The 18,394-nt window shown below is 41.9% G+C and overlaps 1 protein-coding gene across 29 annotated transcripts in view; it reads left to right on the top strand.

Annotated features, from left to right (window-relative positions):
* The window catches only part of Eif4g3 (eukaryotic translation initiation factor 4 gamma 3), a 312,912-nt gene that overhangs the window by 219,467 nt on the left and 75,051 nt on the right, over positions 1-18,394 (top strand). For all 29 annotated transcript variants that reach the window (XM_045149125.1, XM_012948573.2, XM_045149124.1 and 26 more), the window contains 4 exons: positions 2,742-2,985; positions 7,817-7,950; positions 10,765-10,887; positions 14,789-14,959. In XM_045149125.1, coding sequence (XP_045005060.1) covers positions 2,742-2,985; positions 7,817-7,950; positions 10,765-10,887; positions 14,789-14,959 — 672 coding nt within the window. The remainder of the gene's footprint in view (positions 1-2,741; positions 2,986-7,816; positions 7,951-10,764; positions 10,888-14,788; positions 14,960-18,394) is intronic.

Raw genomic sequence — 18,394 nt, 5'->3', positions numbered from 1 at the left:
AGCAGACCCTGAGAAGGATAAAATATGAATTATTAGCCAGACGTAGTGATCCATGCCTTTTAATCCCAGTACTTTGGAGACCCAGGTAAGAGAATCATGTGAGTTCAAAGCCTCCCTGAGACTATGATGTGAATTCTAGGTCACCCAGACCTAGAGCAAGATCCTGCTTGCAAAAAAACAAAAAAAAATTGAATTATTGAATTTATTTAGGGAGAAATTATGAATTATGAGATTTTTTTGTTGTTGTTGGGGAATTAAGAGCCAGGGAGGAGGCTAGTTGTAAGACTCAAGCTGAAGGTGAATTAAAATCCAGGGAGAACCTGGCATGGTGGTGCACACCTTTATTTCCAGCACCTGGAAGGCAGAAGTAGGAGGATTACCATGAATCCAAAGCCAGCCTGAGACAGAGGTAGGAGGATTGTTGTGAGTTCAAGGTCACCCTGAGACTACATAGTGAATTCCAGGTCAGCCTGGGCTAGAGTGAGACCCTGCCTTGAAAAACCAATAAATAAACACATGTAAAAGAAATACCAGAGGATATTTCCCTCCTTTCCTGGGTGGAAAGGTAAAAGGGAGACACAGGGTATCTCCATCACAGAGAAATGTCCAGGGGCAAAAGGGCTCTGAGTAGGCACATACACCCACATGTGGAAAGCAAAACCCAACAAGTAATGAAGAGCTGAAAGAAAAATCATGTAATCAATGTGAGATGGGACCCAAAAGCATGACCCAGAAGGCAAGCAGAAAAATATCCAGGCCAAGAGAAGTGCTCTCCCCTTACCACCAGGCAGGGCAGGGAAAATCCAGACTCACAGATTACAGGGTAGAATGAGCTGCAATCTCTGCCTATAACTGCTGAACTATCTCCCCAGCCTCCTTTTTTTTAAAATAGCAGGTCTCATTCTAGCAAGTTCTAACCTAAAACTAACTCTGTAACCCAGGCTGTCCTTGAACTTAGGGAGGTCCTTTTACCCTAGCTTCTAAAATGCTAGAGTTATAGACATGAACCACCACATTATGCTTTTAGACTTTTTGGGGGGGTGGCTAGTTTTGAGGTAGGGTCTTACTCTAGCTCAAGCTGACCTGGAATTCTCTATGTAGTCTCAGAGTAGCCTCAAACTCACAGCAATCCTCCTACCTCAACCTCCCGAGTCCTGGGATTGTAAGTGTGCATCACCATGCCCAACATTTAGCCTTTTTTTAAAATCAATAATACTATAAATCAGTTGGGCTAAAACATCCTGCGGCACATAGTACATACTTTTTACGCAGCATTCTGCAGTTGTAGCCCTGGTTTTTTGCTCATCTAACATTTAAGTATCAATTGCAATTCCTCTTTCCTCTGAGTGGTTGTCCTCAGAATACCCTTCATCTAAGACACTAAATTTCCAGGGGTAACTTTTCTCTGGGAGTTTTTTTGATGGTTGGTGAAGATCTTAAAAATGTATCTACTTTGATATCTGATACCAAATTGTTCATCTCAAATAATGTGAGAGATAACTTCTTTCTTTGCCTTTAAAAATAGAATTGTCTGGGCATGGTGGTACACACCTTTGATCTCAGCACGTGGGAGGCAGAGGTGGGATGATCACCATGCATTTGAGGCCAGCCCGGGACTACTGAGAGAGTTCAAAATCAGCCAGAGCTAGAATTCGATCCTACCACCAAAAAAAAAAAACAAAAAAAAAACACAAAACCCAAAACTCAGACTTTTCCCTAGGGAGATAATGAGCTTTGTTCTCCATATGATTTTTTATTATTTTATTTTTGTTTATTTATTTGAGAGAGAGAAAACAAACTTCAGACACATGTGCCACCTTGTGCATCTGGCTTACGTACTAGAGAATTGAACCTTGAACTTAGCTGCTATGCCGTCTCTCCAGCCCTGCACATAATTTTTGTTATTGTTAGATGAATGCATAGGTATGTAGATAGATATAGACATAGATGTATGTAGTTGATACTCAGACAAGTCTATGCAAATAGATCTTGTGTTACCTCCTTATAAAAGGAGATGTGAAGCTGAGGAGATGGCTCAGTGGTTGAAAGCACTTGCTTGCCAAACGTAATGGCTCAAGTTGGGTTCCCAGTGCCTGTGTAAAGTCAGATGCATAGAGTAGCCTGTGTGTCTGGAGTTCATTTGCAGTGTCAGGAGGCCCTGGTGCAGCCATATTCATTTTCTCTTTGTCTGTGTCCGTCTCTCTCAAATAAAATATAACTAAAAAGGAGATTTGAGCCGGGCGTGGTGGCGCACGCCTTTAATCCCAGCACTCGTGAGGCAGAGGTAGGAGGATTGCCATGAGTTCGAGGCCACCCTGAGACTCCATAGCGAATTCCAGGTCAGCCTGGGCTAGAGTGAGACCCTACTTCAAAAAAAAAAAAAAGTGTTTAAAAAGGAGATTTGACTAGCTTCATATGCCATAGATCTTTCAGTTTAGGAGGAGTGCTTGGTTTAGATGTGATGCTAGGCTTGCATAATCTGTCAGGTCTCAAGAACTATTAGTTTTTTCCCTCCTAACCTTTGGCCCACTTAGGCTTTATTAGCCCCATGTTGGAGTACAAGTTGGCCTCATTGGCAGACTGACATGAATAAAGAATTTTTTAAATTTATCATATTTTATCACATGCTGAATACCGAATTCTTACCCTGAGCAGCATGCTTCTCTGTGATATATGAGGTAGGCTTGTATGTTTAATAACATATGTGAAAAGGGCATAACTCCTTTGTTCATTCATGCTAGCCTAGCGCAGAAGAGCAGCTTTCAGTGGACAGAGCTCTGGAAGCTGAACAAGATAAGATGAGCCAAGGTCATCCTGAAAGAGACCCCTGTGACCTGAAAACCATGACAGCTGGGGATGAAAATGGAGAAGAAGCTGAGCCTATTCGGAATGGTGCTGAGAGCATTTCTGAGGGGGAAGGAGCAGATGCTAGTTTAGGCTCCACTGATAGTACTGGGGATGGAGTCACTTTCCCCTTTAAACCAGGTAAGTTTATCCCTGACTTTCTATATACTTCTTTCCTTCTTTCTGGTAACAGAAAGATACTCAATGCAAGAATCTTATCAAAAAGTGAGGTTGGCCGGGCATGGTGGCGCATGCCTTTAATCCCAGCACTCGGAAGGCAGAGATAGGAGGATTGCCATGAGTTCGAGGCCACCCTGAGACTCCATGATGAATTCCAGGTCAGCCTCGCTAGATTGAGACCCTACCTTTAAAAACAAGAAAGAAAGAAAGAAAGAAAGAGGGAGGGAGGGAGGGAGGGAGGGAAGGAGAAAGAAAGAAAGAAAGAAAGAAAGAAAGAAAGAAAGAAGGAAGGAAGGAAGGAAGGAAGGAAGGAAGGAAGGAAGGAAGGAAGGAAGGAAGGAAGGAAGGAAGGAAGGAAGGAAAGAGAGAGAGGTTAACAGCATAGAGAAGTTAACCTAAGTTAGTGACTAGCAAGTTCAGACATTGCTGTGCTGGAAGAAGTGCTCTCTGACGCAGGCGTTCTAGGACTTTCCTGGTTGTTGAAGAGCAGCTGTCAAAGAGAATTTGTCCACATCAGGTTGTTAGAATTCAGTGAGAAATTTAATTTTACTCACTTAAAAAAATTCCTTTTGTTGGTTTTTTTTTTTTTGTAATTTTTATTTATTTATTTGAGAACGACAGACACAGAGAAAGAGACGGAGAGAGAGAGAATGGGCACGCCAGGGCCTCCAGCCACTGCAAACGAACTCCCAACACGTACGCCCCCTTGTGCACCTGGCTAACGTGGGTCCTGGGGAATCAAGCCTGAACCAAAGTCCTTAGGCTTCACAGGCAAGCGCTTAACCGCTAAACCATCTCTCTAGCCCTGTTTATTTTTTTTAAGATAGGAATCTTTATTTGGTTTTTAAAAATATTACAGAAGAGAAAAAATAGTTATATATATTCATGGCCTTGAACTCCCAACGATCTGCCTACCTCTGTGTTCCAAGTGCTGGGATTAAACGTGTGTACCACCACACCCTGCAGTAATTTTCTTTCTAAGAAAGAATAAACACAAAGCATATACTTAGAGTCATCCTGCTTAATTTTGTTACTGTACTCCTTAAAATGGGCAAGTTCAATCTCAAAATAGTGCCATTTATGAAAAGACAACACAAGGCTACTAGGCTTTGATACTTGCTCTTTACTTTTTGGTTAAAAATGTGTTTCCAGTTTTTCTCTTTCCAGCCTTAATACAGTCTCCATAAACTCATAAGTACTATACTATGTTCCTTTTATTCATGGCTATCACTATTATAGCCATGAGTAACCTGAACCCCAAAAAGGTTTTCTTCCAAAAAGCAGAAAAAGCAATCTGTGAGAAAAAATATCAGGGAGCCATTTCCAACTAAAATCAGAAGTGGTCCAAAGACTAGATGTAACTGTAGCAGGCATGTCATTATGGTGTTGGGATGAAAGAAGTCATCAGAAAGCAGCTTAGAGCAGAAAAGCATTTACTTTAGGCTTACATTCTGGAGAGGAGATAGGCTCATACCCTCACGAGAGGCAGTTTTGTTTATTTTTATTTATTTGAGAGTGACAGACAGAAAGAGAAAGATAGAGAATGAGCACACCAGGGCCTCTAGCCACTATAAACGAATTCTAGATGCATGCTCCCCCTTGTGCATCTGGCTTACATGGGTCCTGGGGAATCGAGCCTCAATCCAGGTCCTTAGGCTTCACAGGCAAGTGCTTAACCCCTAAGCCATCTGTCTAGCCCTAATTTCACTCACTTTAATTCAAAGGCATATTATAGATAAGGTCATGTGTCCTGTAAAGGTCATATCTCAGGCTTTAGACTCAGTTACTTGACAAATCACTCCACATGACTGAATTCTTCACTCAGCCAGGCATATATCATGAGGGAAGTGTTCTGCAAAATAAATGTAGGACAAACTTTGGAGGAGCTTCCATCTTAAGATACCATCAATACATTAACACTGTGTCTTGGAAGAAGGCATGTGCTGCTGAGTGTGGTCGCGCATGCCTTTAATCCCAGCACTCAGGAGGCAGAGGTAGGAGGATCAGTGTGAGTTCAAGGCCACCCTGAGACTCCATAGTGAATTCTACGTCAGCCTGGGCTAGAGTGAGATCCTACCTCGAAAAACTAAAAAAAAAAAAAAAAAGGCATGTGTTTTATTGGAAGCCTTGGGTTCAATCCCAAGCTCCACGAAAACCAGCCCTCCTGTTGGTGCTGCTTATAATCCCAGCACTTAGAAGACAGAGGTAGGAAGATCACAAGTTCAGGGTCATCATCTCAGCAACAGTCTAGCCCAGCCTGGACTACATGAGACCCTGTCTCCCCAAAAATATATATGTGTGTGTTTGTGTGTGTTGTGTGTTTTGGTTCTTTTGGTGGTGGTGGTGGTGGTGGTGTTATTAGCAAGGTAAAGTGTTAGGACAAAAAACTAATATATAATTCTTACAGTTGTTAGTGAAGAGGCTGGGGCAATGGCTCAGAGAGTTAGAGCACTTGTCACAAACTTAAGTGCCTGAGAAGCTGCTGTGTTCAGCTTCCCAGGGCCCATGTAAATAGTTGGCAATGGCTCTTAGTTCAGAGGAGAGATTCCAGCTCTAGGAAATGTGTAGCTGAGTGATAGAGAATGGATACCCAGTGTTTTCCCCTGGTCTTCACTCTTGTAAACCCACACATACACATTCACATACACCACCACTACACCAAACATCCTACGCATGTTCAAAAATAGTGGAATAGCTAAACTATCCATGGTGGCTCACACCTCACCATTTCAAGGTGGAGATATGGGTTAGAGGTTAAGACGTTTATCTGCAAAGCCAAAGGGCCTTGGTTCAGTTCCCTAGGTCCTAGATGCACAAGGTGATGCATGCGTCTTGAGTTCATTTGCAGTGGTTGGCGGCCCTGGTGCATCCATTCTGTTTCTGTCTGTCTGCCTCTTTCTCTCAAATAAATAAATAAGATATTTTTAAAAGAACAAAAGAGTGATCAAGAAGTCAGGTGTAGTGGTACATGCTTTTAATCCCAGCACTCAGCAGAGGTAAGAGGATCACATGAGTTTGAGGCCAGCCAAAAACTACATAGTGCATTTCAGGTCAGCCTGGGTTAGAGTGAGACTATCTTAGGAAAAAAAAAATATGATCAAGAGTTGCACACAAGCCTAGAGTATAAAGTGAGACCCTGTCTTGAAAACAAAATGATAACCAAAAAGACCTTGAGAATGAGAATGCTTAGATTATGGACCTGTGCACTCCCAGCTCAGTCAGCTCCACCAAGATAAGTATTTCAATTTCTTTGAATTTGACAGCGTGCAATTTCCATATTCTATTTCTTTTTACCTTAAAAAAATTTGTTTTGTTTTATTTTTGTTGTTCTGAGCCAGGATTTCACTCAGGTTTCCTGAGTTCACTCTTAGCCTAGGCTGGCCTCTCAGTCAGGGTAAGCTACCTACCTCAGCTGCCCACTTCACCCAGCTGCTTTGTGTACTTTAAAAAAAAAAAAAATATATATATATATATATATATATATATATATATATATATATTTGTTCTTTTATTTACTTATTGGAGTGACAGATAGGATGGGTGCTCCAAGGCTTCCAGCCACTGCAGATGTACTCCCTCCAGACACATGCACCACCTTATGCATCTGGCTTTATGTGGGTACTCAGGAATCTAACCTGGTTCCTTTGGCTTTGCAAACAAACACTTTAACTGCTAAGCTATCACTCCAGCCCTAAAAAATATTTATTTATTTATTTGCAAGCAGAGAGGGAGAATGAGAGAGGGAATGGGCATGCTATGCCTCTTACCAGTGCAAGCAAACAAACTTCAGATGCATGCATCACTTTGTACATTTGGATTTTCATGGGTACTGGGGATTTGAACCATCACCTCTCCAGGCCCCTCTTTTTACCTTTTTAATTTCTCAAAAATAACCTTTCCATGTGAATAGAGAAACCTTGTTTACTAAGGAGCACAAAGTGTTGTTAGATTCTCTTCCTTTGTATGTTTATAACATGCTTTTTATCTGAAAGGAACCAAGGGGATGAAAATACAAATTACCATTTAAAATCTCTACTGTATTGCCACGCATGCCTTAAATCTGAGCACTCAGGAGGCAGAGGTAGGAGAATTACTGTAAGTTCAAGGCTACCTTAAGACTATGTAATGGGGTTGGAGCGATGGCTTAGCGATTTAGCACCTGCCTATGAAGCCTAAGGACCCCGGTTCGAGGCTCGATTCCCCAGGACCTACGTTAGCCAGATGCACAAGGGGGAGCATGGATCTGGAATTCGTCTGCAGTGGCTGGAAGCTCTGGCGTGCCCATTCTCTCTCTCTCTGCCTCTTTCTCTGTCTGTCGCTCTCAAATAAATAAAAAAGACTATGTAGTGAATTCCAGGTCAGCCCTACCTTGAAAAGTCACACACACAAAAAAAATCAACAACAACAAAAAGTTAAATGTCCATGGGGAAAACATGGTTAAATCAATATAGAGCTGTCTCCCCACTATTCCAAATTGCATAGTGAAATGTGAAATGCAGGTCAGCCTGGACTCAAGTGAAACCCTACCTCAAAAAAAACAAAAAAAAAAACTACTGTATTATTCCAGCTGTCATTTCCACGTAACCCAGGCTGACTTGGAGTTTACTGTGTAATCTCAGGGTATCCTTGAGCTCATGGCATTTCCCATACCTCTACCTCCTGAATGCTGGGACTAAAGGCGTGTGTCACCATGCCCAGTTAACCTTTGCTTTTCCTTGGCCTGTCTATGTTATTGGGGTAATCAGCAACATACTAGTTTGTACAAATAGTAGTTGCTTTTATTCCTCTTCAGGATCTTGGAAGCCTGTTGATACTGAAGGCAAGAAGCAATATGACAGGGAATTTCTGTTGGACTTCCAGTTTATGCCGGCCTGTATACAGAAACCAGAAGGCTTGCCTCCCATCAGTGATGTGGTTCTTGACAAGGTATGCTGCATGATACCAGAGGTTTTTAATGGGACATGGTTTTAGCTCTCAATGCATGTATGTGAAGTACAAGCTGCTCTAGGAGCTTTTAAAAAATATTTTATATATTTATTCATGAGAGAGAAAGACATAGAGAGAAAGAGAGAATGGGTACGCCAGGTCCTGTAGCCACTACTTACGAGCTCCAGAAACATGTACTCCCTTGTGTATCTGGCTTACGTGGGTCCTGGGGAATCGAACCCAGGTCGTTAGGCTTCGCAAATGCCATAACCACTAAGCCATTTCCCCAGTCACCTGTTTTAGGAGCTTTTTTTCCCAGATTGCATTTGGGGAAAAAAATGTTTTAAGAATTAGCATTTTCCATCACACTATTGGACTTTAGTTTATTATTGTAGAGTAATGTCAGAGTAGTGTTGGTTGCCTCTTAGTTGGTTGATCATTTTAAAGCCACATTAATTTGTCTATTAATTGTGGTATTTCCTTGTGTTGTGATAAAAATTAAATGTCTGAGCTTAGTGTGGTGGCATACACCTTTAATTTCAGTACCCGGGAGGCAGAGGTATGAAGATTGCTGAGAGTTCGAGGTCACCCTGAGACTACATAGTGAATTCCAGGTCAGCCTGGGCCAGAGTGAGACCCTACCTGGAAAAAACAAAGCAAAACAAAACTAACAACAACAAAAAATTAAATGTCCATGGGGAAAACATGGCTAAATCAATACAGACCTCTCTCTCCACTGTTCTAAAGTGCATAATGGGCCTAATTAGCAATGGTGGCAGGTCACAAAACTGGAAATGTTCTAATTTATATCTAGATGATACTTAAATGGCTGTCAGGATAATTCAAATAATTTATATTTTAAATTTTTCCAAATAGTGACTTCTAATGATGCAATTCCCCAGTCCTTTGCATAAAGACAGGCACTCTTTCTCTTTACACATAGTCCTTGATGCACAAAGAAAGTGATTGCTTGTTCATTAAGTTAAAATCAGGAAAGTCAGGTGTATGTCTATTTAGGTCATTTCACATAAAACAGAGATGAATCCATGCTAATAACTAAGCTCAAAGTAGGTAGAACCCAGTGCCTGTGCACCGAGGTGCCCACCTTCCCCTTCAAATGTTGTTGAAGAGGGACTGCATATCTTTCACTAGGATGTGAATGTTAACTTTCACGTGACGTAATACCCACATTTTCTAGAGATGCCCAACAGCTGCCCACTTTCATTTTAGCTGACTCTCTGTAGCAGCAGGTTTTCTATTCTTACATCTCTCTTTTGTACTTATGTAAGAACAGTTCAAGATTGATGGGTGGTACTGCATCAGGTTGCTTGTGATGGCAATCATTACAGCTGCCGAATGAGATACTCTGTAGAAGACATGCTCATGCCGGGCATGGTGGTGCACGCCTTTAATCCCAGCACTTGGGAGGCTGAGGCAGAAGGATTGCTGTGAGTTCAAGCTCAGCCTGGGCTACAGTGAGTACAGTGAGACCCTACCTCGAAAAACTAAAAACAGAAAAAGATAAAGGTAAAGAAAGCATCCTCCTTCACCTACTGTCTTCTGTCTTTCTACCTTTAGCTGTTCATTAGTTGATTTCTCAATAAGTCATTGAATTTAGCAAGTCTATTGTCATTTTATATGCTTCATCAAAGCCACGCCCTCAGGTGACAAGGGGAAAAGTGAAATTTTATTTATTCTTATTTTTATTGGTTTTTCAGGGTATAGCTCTAGTCCAGGCTGACCTGGAATTCAACATGTAGTCTCAGGGTGGCCTTGAACTCACAGCAATCCTCCTACGTGCCTCCTGAGTGCTGGGCTTAAAGGTGTACCCACCACACCTAGCTTTATTGCTTTTTTAAAGCGACTCTAGCCCAGACTGATCTGAATTCATTCACTAGCCTAGGCTAAGGTAGATTATCTTCCCCAGTACTGGGATTAAAGGTGTGTTCCACCACAACTACCTGTTTTTGACAGCCACGTACCCAGTGTCTGTGATGCTGGGGCCTGAATCTAGGGCTTTGTGCATACTAGCAAGTACTCTGTGAATTTAGCTGCATCCCTGTCCCCAAAGTGAAATTTTATTTTTTTTTATTTTTTAATTTTTTTTAAATTTTTATTTATTTATTTGAGAGCGACAGACACAGAGAGAAAGACAGATAGGGGGAGAGAGAGAGAATGGGCACGCCAGGGCTTCCAGCCTCTGCAAACGAACTCCAGACGTGTGCACCCTCTTGTGTATCTGGCTAACGTGGGACCTGGGGAACCAAGCCTCGAACCGGGGTCCTTAGGCTTCACAGGCAAGCGCTTAACTGCTAAGCCATTGCTCCAGCCCACTTCCTACCTAACTTTGAGTTGATGACAACAAAACTATAATTCAAGATAGCCTATTGGTCCACCATTGTAACCCCAGCACTTCAGTGTGAGCCATGTGACCCCTATCTCAAAACAGCAGAAGAAAGAAAAAAACAAGAAAATTAAGAAATCTCTAAACTTGGCACTGTTTGAATTTACTCAAAAAGAGCTCACTTGTGCCATGCTGCTTTCACCAGTCTGGTGAGCAGACCATTGGCTATGTGCTGCCTCACTGTGGGAATTGAAGGTAATCATTTCCACAGTGCCACACAACACCATTATCCTAGTAGTTCTGAGCCTAGCCCAGAACAATCTGCTTTGCATCTGGTGGGCTTACTCTGCTGCAAAAGAAGCCACCACTCATTCTCTCAGCTGACAGCGTTGCCAACGTCTGTGTCAGTGTTGTGACACTGAATGGTTCTATAACATGTGTGTCAAGCTCTCCATTGCTTCTTCATGCAGATCAACCAACCCAAATTGCCAATGCGAACTCTAGATCCTCGGATCATGCCTCGAGGACCAGATTTCACACCAGCCTTTGCAGACTTTGGAAGACAGTCACCTGGTGGTAGAGGAGGTGTGCCTGTAAGTGCAAGTTTTCTACAACTATGTTAGTTAGAAAATTGTCACAGACATCTAGTCTAATGATGACACAGTGGCTTTTATTAGCTTACCCTGGTAAACTGGAAGAGATTGAAGAGACAAAGTCTAACCTTCTCATATGAATATGAAAGCAAATACATGATACAATTTCGAATCATTTTTAATTGAAAGGAACCATTGCATTAATTTCCTATTGGCTGGTATTTATATTTTCTCACTTAAAATTACCTGTATAGAATTTACTATACAGCCAACCTTGGAGGATTCCTGTTTCCCTTATGGTGTCCTTTTTTACTAGAAATCTTGAATGACTTTCAGTTCATGGTCATCTTTTTGTTTCTGAAGATTTGCAAAGTGCTGAAGAGGCATGGATTGCCAATTCCAAGACAGGGAAAGGTTCATTTAGTTCTCCATTGTTGATGTCACATCCACCCCACAAGAAGCTGCCTCTGGGGAGACACTGAGCCCTCCCACCCCTTTTTTAAGCATAGTCTATTGTTTAAGTTTGTTTGTTTTGCTTTTATAGCCTACTAATTGTGAAGTCAGAATGTAGACACATGGCATCTTTAAAAGTGTAGTAGTGGGTTCTTCAGGATTACAGTGATATCGCCAGTGAAGTTTTGTTGGGGTACTGCACAGGCTTTGCTTTTTCTATACTTTGCAGATTTGCAGAAGGCTTGGAAAAAAGTTACAAATATATGAACATTTCTTTTCCCCTGTGTTAGAGTGGGCTCAAGCTTCTCCATGTCTTGTGCAGGTCATAAACTGTGAGGTTCAACTCATGGCTTTGAGGTCATGAATGCCATGGTAATGTTCATGTCATAAAACAGAGTTCCACAGCACTCCTCCCCATCCTCTGACTTCCTTTCTACTCCTCTTCTACAATGTTCCCTGAGACTAGGAGGGGTGATACATATGTCTTATTTGGCATTAAGTACTCAACTGTTACTTATTCTCAGCACTTTGACAAGTTTTGAGTCTCTCCAGTAGTCACTACTAGCTGCACAAAGTAGCTTCTGACGAAAGGTGAGAGCAGTACTAATATACAGGCATAAACATAATTACTTACAGGTCAGGGTGATGGGCACAACATACCCAACCATAGTAGAAGATTCCCTCCATGGTCTTAGTTTATACTTTGTTCTCTGAAGCTCTGTATGAATTTTGAAGGGCAGCATCGGGACATGATGTCTCTGTCATGGGTAAAGTTTTTGGTGGTTGGTTTTTTTCCCTCTTAAAATATCAGGGCAGTGTTTGCTTGGCTCTTCAAGATTGATGTATCAGAGAAAATAAAGGTTGTCAATATGAACTGGTTTGGGAGGTAGCACAATTTAGTATCAACCCAATGTTGAAACTTGAAACTTGATGCTGGCTATGGGGGCACAGGCCTGTGTTCCTAGAACTTGGGATGTGAAAGCTAGAGGATTAGGAGTTCAAGGTCCTCCTTAGCTAAGTGTAGTCTCAACATGTGGGCTATAATTTAAGGATTTCCTGAGCTGCCTGAGACCCTGTCTCAAAAATAATAAAGTCCTGGGCTGGAGAGATGGCTTAGCAGTTAAGATGCGCGCTTGAGAAGTTTAAGGACCCAGGTTCGATTCTCCAGGACCTGCGCAAGCCAAGATGCACATGGTGACGTGTGCATCTGGAGTTCATTTGCAGTGGCTAGAGGCCCTGTCGCCCCCATTCTCTCTCTCTATCTCCCCCTCTCTCTGTCTGTAATACATAAATAAAGTCCTGAGTGTGGTAGTACATGCCTGTATGCTAGTACTTTGGAGGCAGAGGTTGGAGGATTGCTATGAGTTCGAGGCTAGTCTGGGTCTAATTCCAGGTTAGCCTGGGTTAAAGCAAGAATGAGACCCTACCAACAACAACAAAAAGGAAGGAGAAATGAGGCCCAGCCTGGTAGTGCACTCCTTTAATCCTGTGAGATCAAGGTTAGTTTGGGACTACAGAGTGAGTGCCAGGTCAGCCTGGGCTACAGTGAGACCCTAACTTGAAAAAAACTAAAAAAGAAAAGAAAAGAAAGATGATTACAAAGCCTTTAGGGTAACAATTGTTAAATCTTGATATGAAAAATACAAATTTGGGAATGGAGCACAGTGATTAAGGCACTTGATTGCTCATAAAGCCTAATGACACCAGTTCAATTCCCCAGTATTCATGTAAAGCCAGATGCACAAAGTGGCACATGTGCCTGGAGTTTGTTTTCAGATTCTGGAGGACCTGGTGCGCCCATTCTCTTTCTCTCTGCTAGCTGTGGTGGCACACACCTTTAATCTCAGCACTCAGGAGGCTGAGGTAGGAGAATTGCTGAGTTTGAAGTCAGCCTGAGACTACATAGTGAATTCCAGGTCAGCCTGGGCTATTATGAGCCCCTACCTCAAAAAATGTGTGTTTGTAATGTGTATATATATATATGTGTGTGTGTGCGTGCGTGCGTGCGTGCGTGCGTGCGTGCGTGCATGCAGGAAGAGTGTGTGGGCACACCAGGGTCCTTTGCTTGCAAATGAACTCTAGACCCTTGTACCACTTTCTGCATCTGGATCTACATTGCACTGGGAAATTGAACCTAAGCTGGCAGGCTATGCAAGCAAGAGCCTTTAACCACTGAGCCATCTCCCCATCCTAGGGTTTTGTTTTTATTCTTAGTTTTAAGGACCTTTTGTTGTTGCTGCTGTTGTTGTTCCATGTATGCATAGGACACAGAAGGATGTCAGGTGTCCTTTATTGCTCTTATTTTTTGAGACAAGCTCTCTGCTGTTTTTCAACTAAAAAGACTGTCCAACAAGCCCCAGTGACACTCTTGTATCCCCACACGATGCTTGGTTCTGGATTATAGTAGTCCAAAGTCACATTAGGTTGCTTACTTTATTTTTCATTTATGTATTTATTTTTTAGACACTCTGTCTTTCAGACTGGTCATGAACTCAACTACATAGCCCAAACTGGCTTCAAATTTGAAGCAATCTTCCTGTTTTCCATATCCCATGTGAATGGTAGGAGCATAGAAATGTGACACCGTACCTAGCACAAATACAGGTGGTTTTTAGTTTTGGTTTTGTGGGGGGGGGGGGGGGGGCTGTATGCTTGCCTATGCAGCAGGGTGTCTTGCTACTGCCAATGAGCAACCATCTGGCCTTACATGTGTGGCTGAATTAAACCCAGGCAAATAGGTTTACAGGCAAGTGCCTTTAACCTCTGGTCCATCTCTCCAGTCCATAATTTTGTTTTTTGTAAACACAGGGGTTTTTTTAATTAATGAATTTTTTTTTTTTTTTTTTTTGGTAAGCAGAGAGAGAAAAGAAAGGAAAGAGAATGAATAAGTATGCCAGGGCCTCTTGCCACTGCAGACAAATTCCAGATGCATGCACCACTTTGTATATCTGACATTCTGTGGGTAATGGATAATCGAACCCTGACTGTTTTGCTTTGCAAACACCTTTAACCACTGAACCATCTCTCCATCCCATGTAAATACAATTTCTGAAGCTAATAAGTAACAGATGATTTAAGTCCTGTAGCATTTTGTAAAGGGTATATCCAGTTGTCAACATTATCCTCCATAGCCAGTAAAGTGAAGAGTTTCTTTTAGGGATGGTCTTTTATTTTAGGAACTGTAGTTTTATTAGACATCATTTTTCATTCCTTTATTTCATTGAGACATTCAGGATCAAAAAATGGTAGTAGAGAAAATTACAGTGATGGTATTCTGAGGCTATTTTTCTTTCCTATCATCCTGAGAAAAGAGCCCATCTAACTTGAATGCCTCATATCCAGTTTCTGCATCTAGATGTGCTTGGTGTGAATACAGGCTCAGTTTGATTAGCCCAGCAGACATAGTCCACTGTAAGTATGCTGAATAGATGTAATGTTCCTGTCTTAGTTGTTGAATGTTGGACCACGGAGGTCTCAGCCTGGTCAGAGGAGGGAGCCCAGAAAGATCATCACGGTTTCTGTAAAAGAAGATGTACACTTAAAAAAGGCGGAAAATGCCTGGAAGCCCAGCCAGAAACGTGACAGCCAAGCTGATGATCCTGAGAGCATTAAGACCCAGGTGAGAATAGCAGCACACCACAGCGATAGCCTCAACATTGTTTTCAGTTGTGGTTTTGTCCTAATACTACATGAAGAAGTGACGGTATAGTACTTTTTGCACTTCTTTTGAATCACATTCTAAGTGATACTGTGAGTAACAGTGTTCTGTTTTCTCTTTGCAGTTACTATTTGTGAGCTTAGCTTGAGGTGTTCAACCTTTTGGTAGTCCTATAGCTATAAAATTCATGCTTGAGAACCATGCAGTGAAATTACAAAATAAATAAGGTCAATGTTCATTTGTTTGAGAGAAAGAGGCAGATATATAGAGAGAGAATGGGCCCACCAGGGCTTCTATCCACTGCAAACGAACTCCAGACACAGGCGCCACCCTGTGCATCTCATCTGGCTTGCATGTGTACTAGGGGATCAAACCTGGGTCCTTAGGCCTTGCAGGCAAGCACCTTAACTGCTAAGCCATCTGTCCAGCCCAATGTCAGTGTTTTAATTAAGTTTATGGTCTTGTGTTAGGCCGCACTCCTAACAATTCTCAGCTGTGTGCAGCCCTTGGGTTTCAGGATGTGCATGTCTCACACCTGCTGTACACTCAGTAGCAGAATGCTTGCCTAGCGTGGGCAAGGCCTAAGATTTGAGTCCCAATCCCACAAAGAAACAAGGTTGAAGAACTGTCTGTGCCCTTTTCCAAAACATATGCCTTTGTTGATACTTTAACAGTGATGATTCATCCTGTACATGAATGTAGTATCTATCTCTACTTACTTAGATCTCCTGTAATTTCTCTATCCAGTGATTTATAGTACTCAGTATTACATAAGAAATGAAAGACATACACATTGAAAGGAAAAAAACAAAAGCCTATTATAGACTTTTATATAATATATGCAAATATCACAAAATACATAAAATGCCACAAATATATACTGTGCAGGAACAGTAAGGATAGACAGTTTTGAGGCTGGAGAGATGGCTTAGCAGTTAAGACGCTTGCCTGCAAAGCCTAAGGACCCAGGTTTGACTTGAGAGAACCCACATAAGCTAGACACACGAGGTGGCACAAGTGTTTCAAGTTTGATTACAGTGGCTAGAGGCCCTGCCATGCCCATATTCATTCTCTTTCTCTCTCACAAACACACACTAAAAAAAAAAGACAGTTTTTGTTTGTTACCAATCTTTAGGGAAAATACCCACTATTTTACCATTAAGTAGTATTATAAATACCTGAAGCAACTCCCTTCTATTTTTTTTAAAATTTATTTATTTATTTGTAAGTAGAGAGAGAGAGAAGTAAGATAAGAGAAAATGGGCACACCAGGGCCTCCAGCCACTGTAAACAAATTCTGGATGCATGTGCTACTTTGTGCCTCTGCCTTTACATGGGTACTGGGGAATTGAACCCAGGTAGTTAGACTTTGTAGGCAAGCCCCTTAATTGCTGAGATATGTCTCATGCCTCTCCTTGTATTTCTTTTCTTTTCTTTTTTATTTTATTTTATTTTATTTTATTTTATTTTATTTATTTATTTGAGAGCAACAGACACAGAGAGAAAGACAGATAGAGGGAGAGAGAGAGAATGGGCACGCCAGGGCTTCCAGCCTCTGCAAACGAACTCCAGACACGTGCGCCCCCTTGTGCATCTGGCTAACGTGGGACCTGGGGAACCGAGCCTCGAACCGGGGTCCTTAGGCTTCACAGGCAAGCGCTTAACCGATAAGCCATCTCTCCAGCCCTCCTTGTATTTTTAATATGATGAAGTTTCAATATCACTTCAATATAATCCATACCATAATTTATATCACAATTGAAACAGACTTCTAATTTGTACATTATAGTTATTTTCTTTTTGAAAAAAAAAATATATTTTCAAGGTAGGGTCTCACTCTAGCCAAGGCTGACCTGGAATTTACTATAGTCTCAGGGTGGCCTTGAACTCATGGTGATCCTTCTACCTCTGCCTCCCAAGTGCTGGGATTATTTTTGTTTACCTATTTGCATGCAGAGAGAGGTAGAGAGGAGAGAGGAGGAGAGAATGGGCACACGAGGGCCTATACCTGCTGTATAGAAACTACACTACTACATGTGCCACTTTGTGCATCTGGCTTACGTGGGTACTGAGGAATCAAAGCTGGGTGGTTAGTCACCTTACCCATTGAAAACCATCTCTCCAGCCCCATTACAGTTATTTTCCATAAAGAAGTATGAAAACTTACTTTGTCTAAAATCTTTTTACCTACCCCTTAATAGGAATGAATTTCTTAGAGGTTGACTTACTGGTTCAGAGGAAGCATACACCATTTTCAAACTTGGTGTGAATGTGGTCATGTTAGCTTTGAAATGTACAGGATCGGGCTGGGGCTGGGGCTGGGGCTGGGCCATTGTCAGACCATTCTTAGCATGCCTGAAGCTTTAGGTCAGTCTCTGGTGCCAGTGAATAAAAAAGGAAAAAAGGAATGTGAAGATGATATACCTGACCTTGAAGTATAAGTAGTTCTTAAAAGTCTCCTTAGGGGCTGGAGAGATGGCTTAGCGGTTAAGCAATTGCCTATGAAGCCTAAGGACCCCGGTTCAAGGCCAGATTCCCCAGGACCCACGTTAGCCAGATGCACAAGGGAGCGCACACATCTGGAGTTTGTTTGCAGTGGCTGGAAGCCCTGGTGTGCCCATTCTCTCTCCCTCCCTCTCTATCTGCCTCTTTCTCTCTCTCTGTTGCTCTCAAATAAATAAAAATAACAAAAAAAAATTTTTTTTTTTTGGAAAAGTCTCCTCAGTAGTCAAAAGTGGGTGTTTAACTTCTGACTGTTAAAATGAACATGAATTAGTTGGGTATGGTGGTGTACACCTTTAATCCCAGCACTCCAGAGACTGAGGTAGGAGGATCTCTGTCTGTGTAAGGCCAGTCTGGGACTACAGAATGAGATGCTAATCAGACTGCACTAGAGTCAGACTCTGCTTCAAAAACAAAAAAAGAATGCTTTTTTTTTTTTTTTTTTTTTTTTTTTTTGGGTTTTCGAGGTAGGGTCTCACTCTGGCTCAGGCTGACCTGGAATTCACTATGTAGTCTCAGAGTGGCCTCGAACTCTCGGAGATCCTCCTACCTCTGCTTCCCGAGTGCTGGGATTAAAGGCGTGCGCCACCACGCCCGGCAAAGAATGCATTTTTAAAATAAACTTTATTCTTTTATTTTTATTATTTATTTGAAAGAGAGAGAGGAAGAGACACATAGAGAAGGGCGTGACAGGGTCTCCAGCCACTGGAAATGAATTTCAGACACCTACACCACCTTGTACATCTGGTGTTCCATGGGTATTGGGGAATCAAACTCTGATCCTTAGGCTTTGCAGGCAAGTGCCTTAGCTGCTGAGCCATCTCTCCAGCCCTGAATGCTTTTTTTAAAATTGTTTGTTTGTCTTTTGTTTTTTCTTTTTTTAAATTTTTTATT

This window comes from Jaculus jaculus, chromosome 5 (assembly GCF_020740685.1).
Source record: "Jaculus jaculus isolate mJacJac1 chromosome 5, mJacJac1.mat.Y.cur, whole genome shotgun sequence".
In the NCBI taxonomy this organism is placed as follows: domain Eukaryota; kingdom Metazoa; phylum Chordata; class Mammalia; order Rodentia; family Dipodidae; genus Jaculus; species Jaculus jaculus.
Note: the sequence above shows the minus strand (reverse complement) of the source record. Positions and strands in the feature narration are given on the sequence as shown.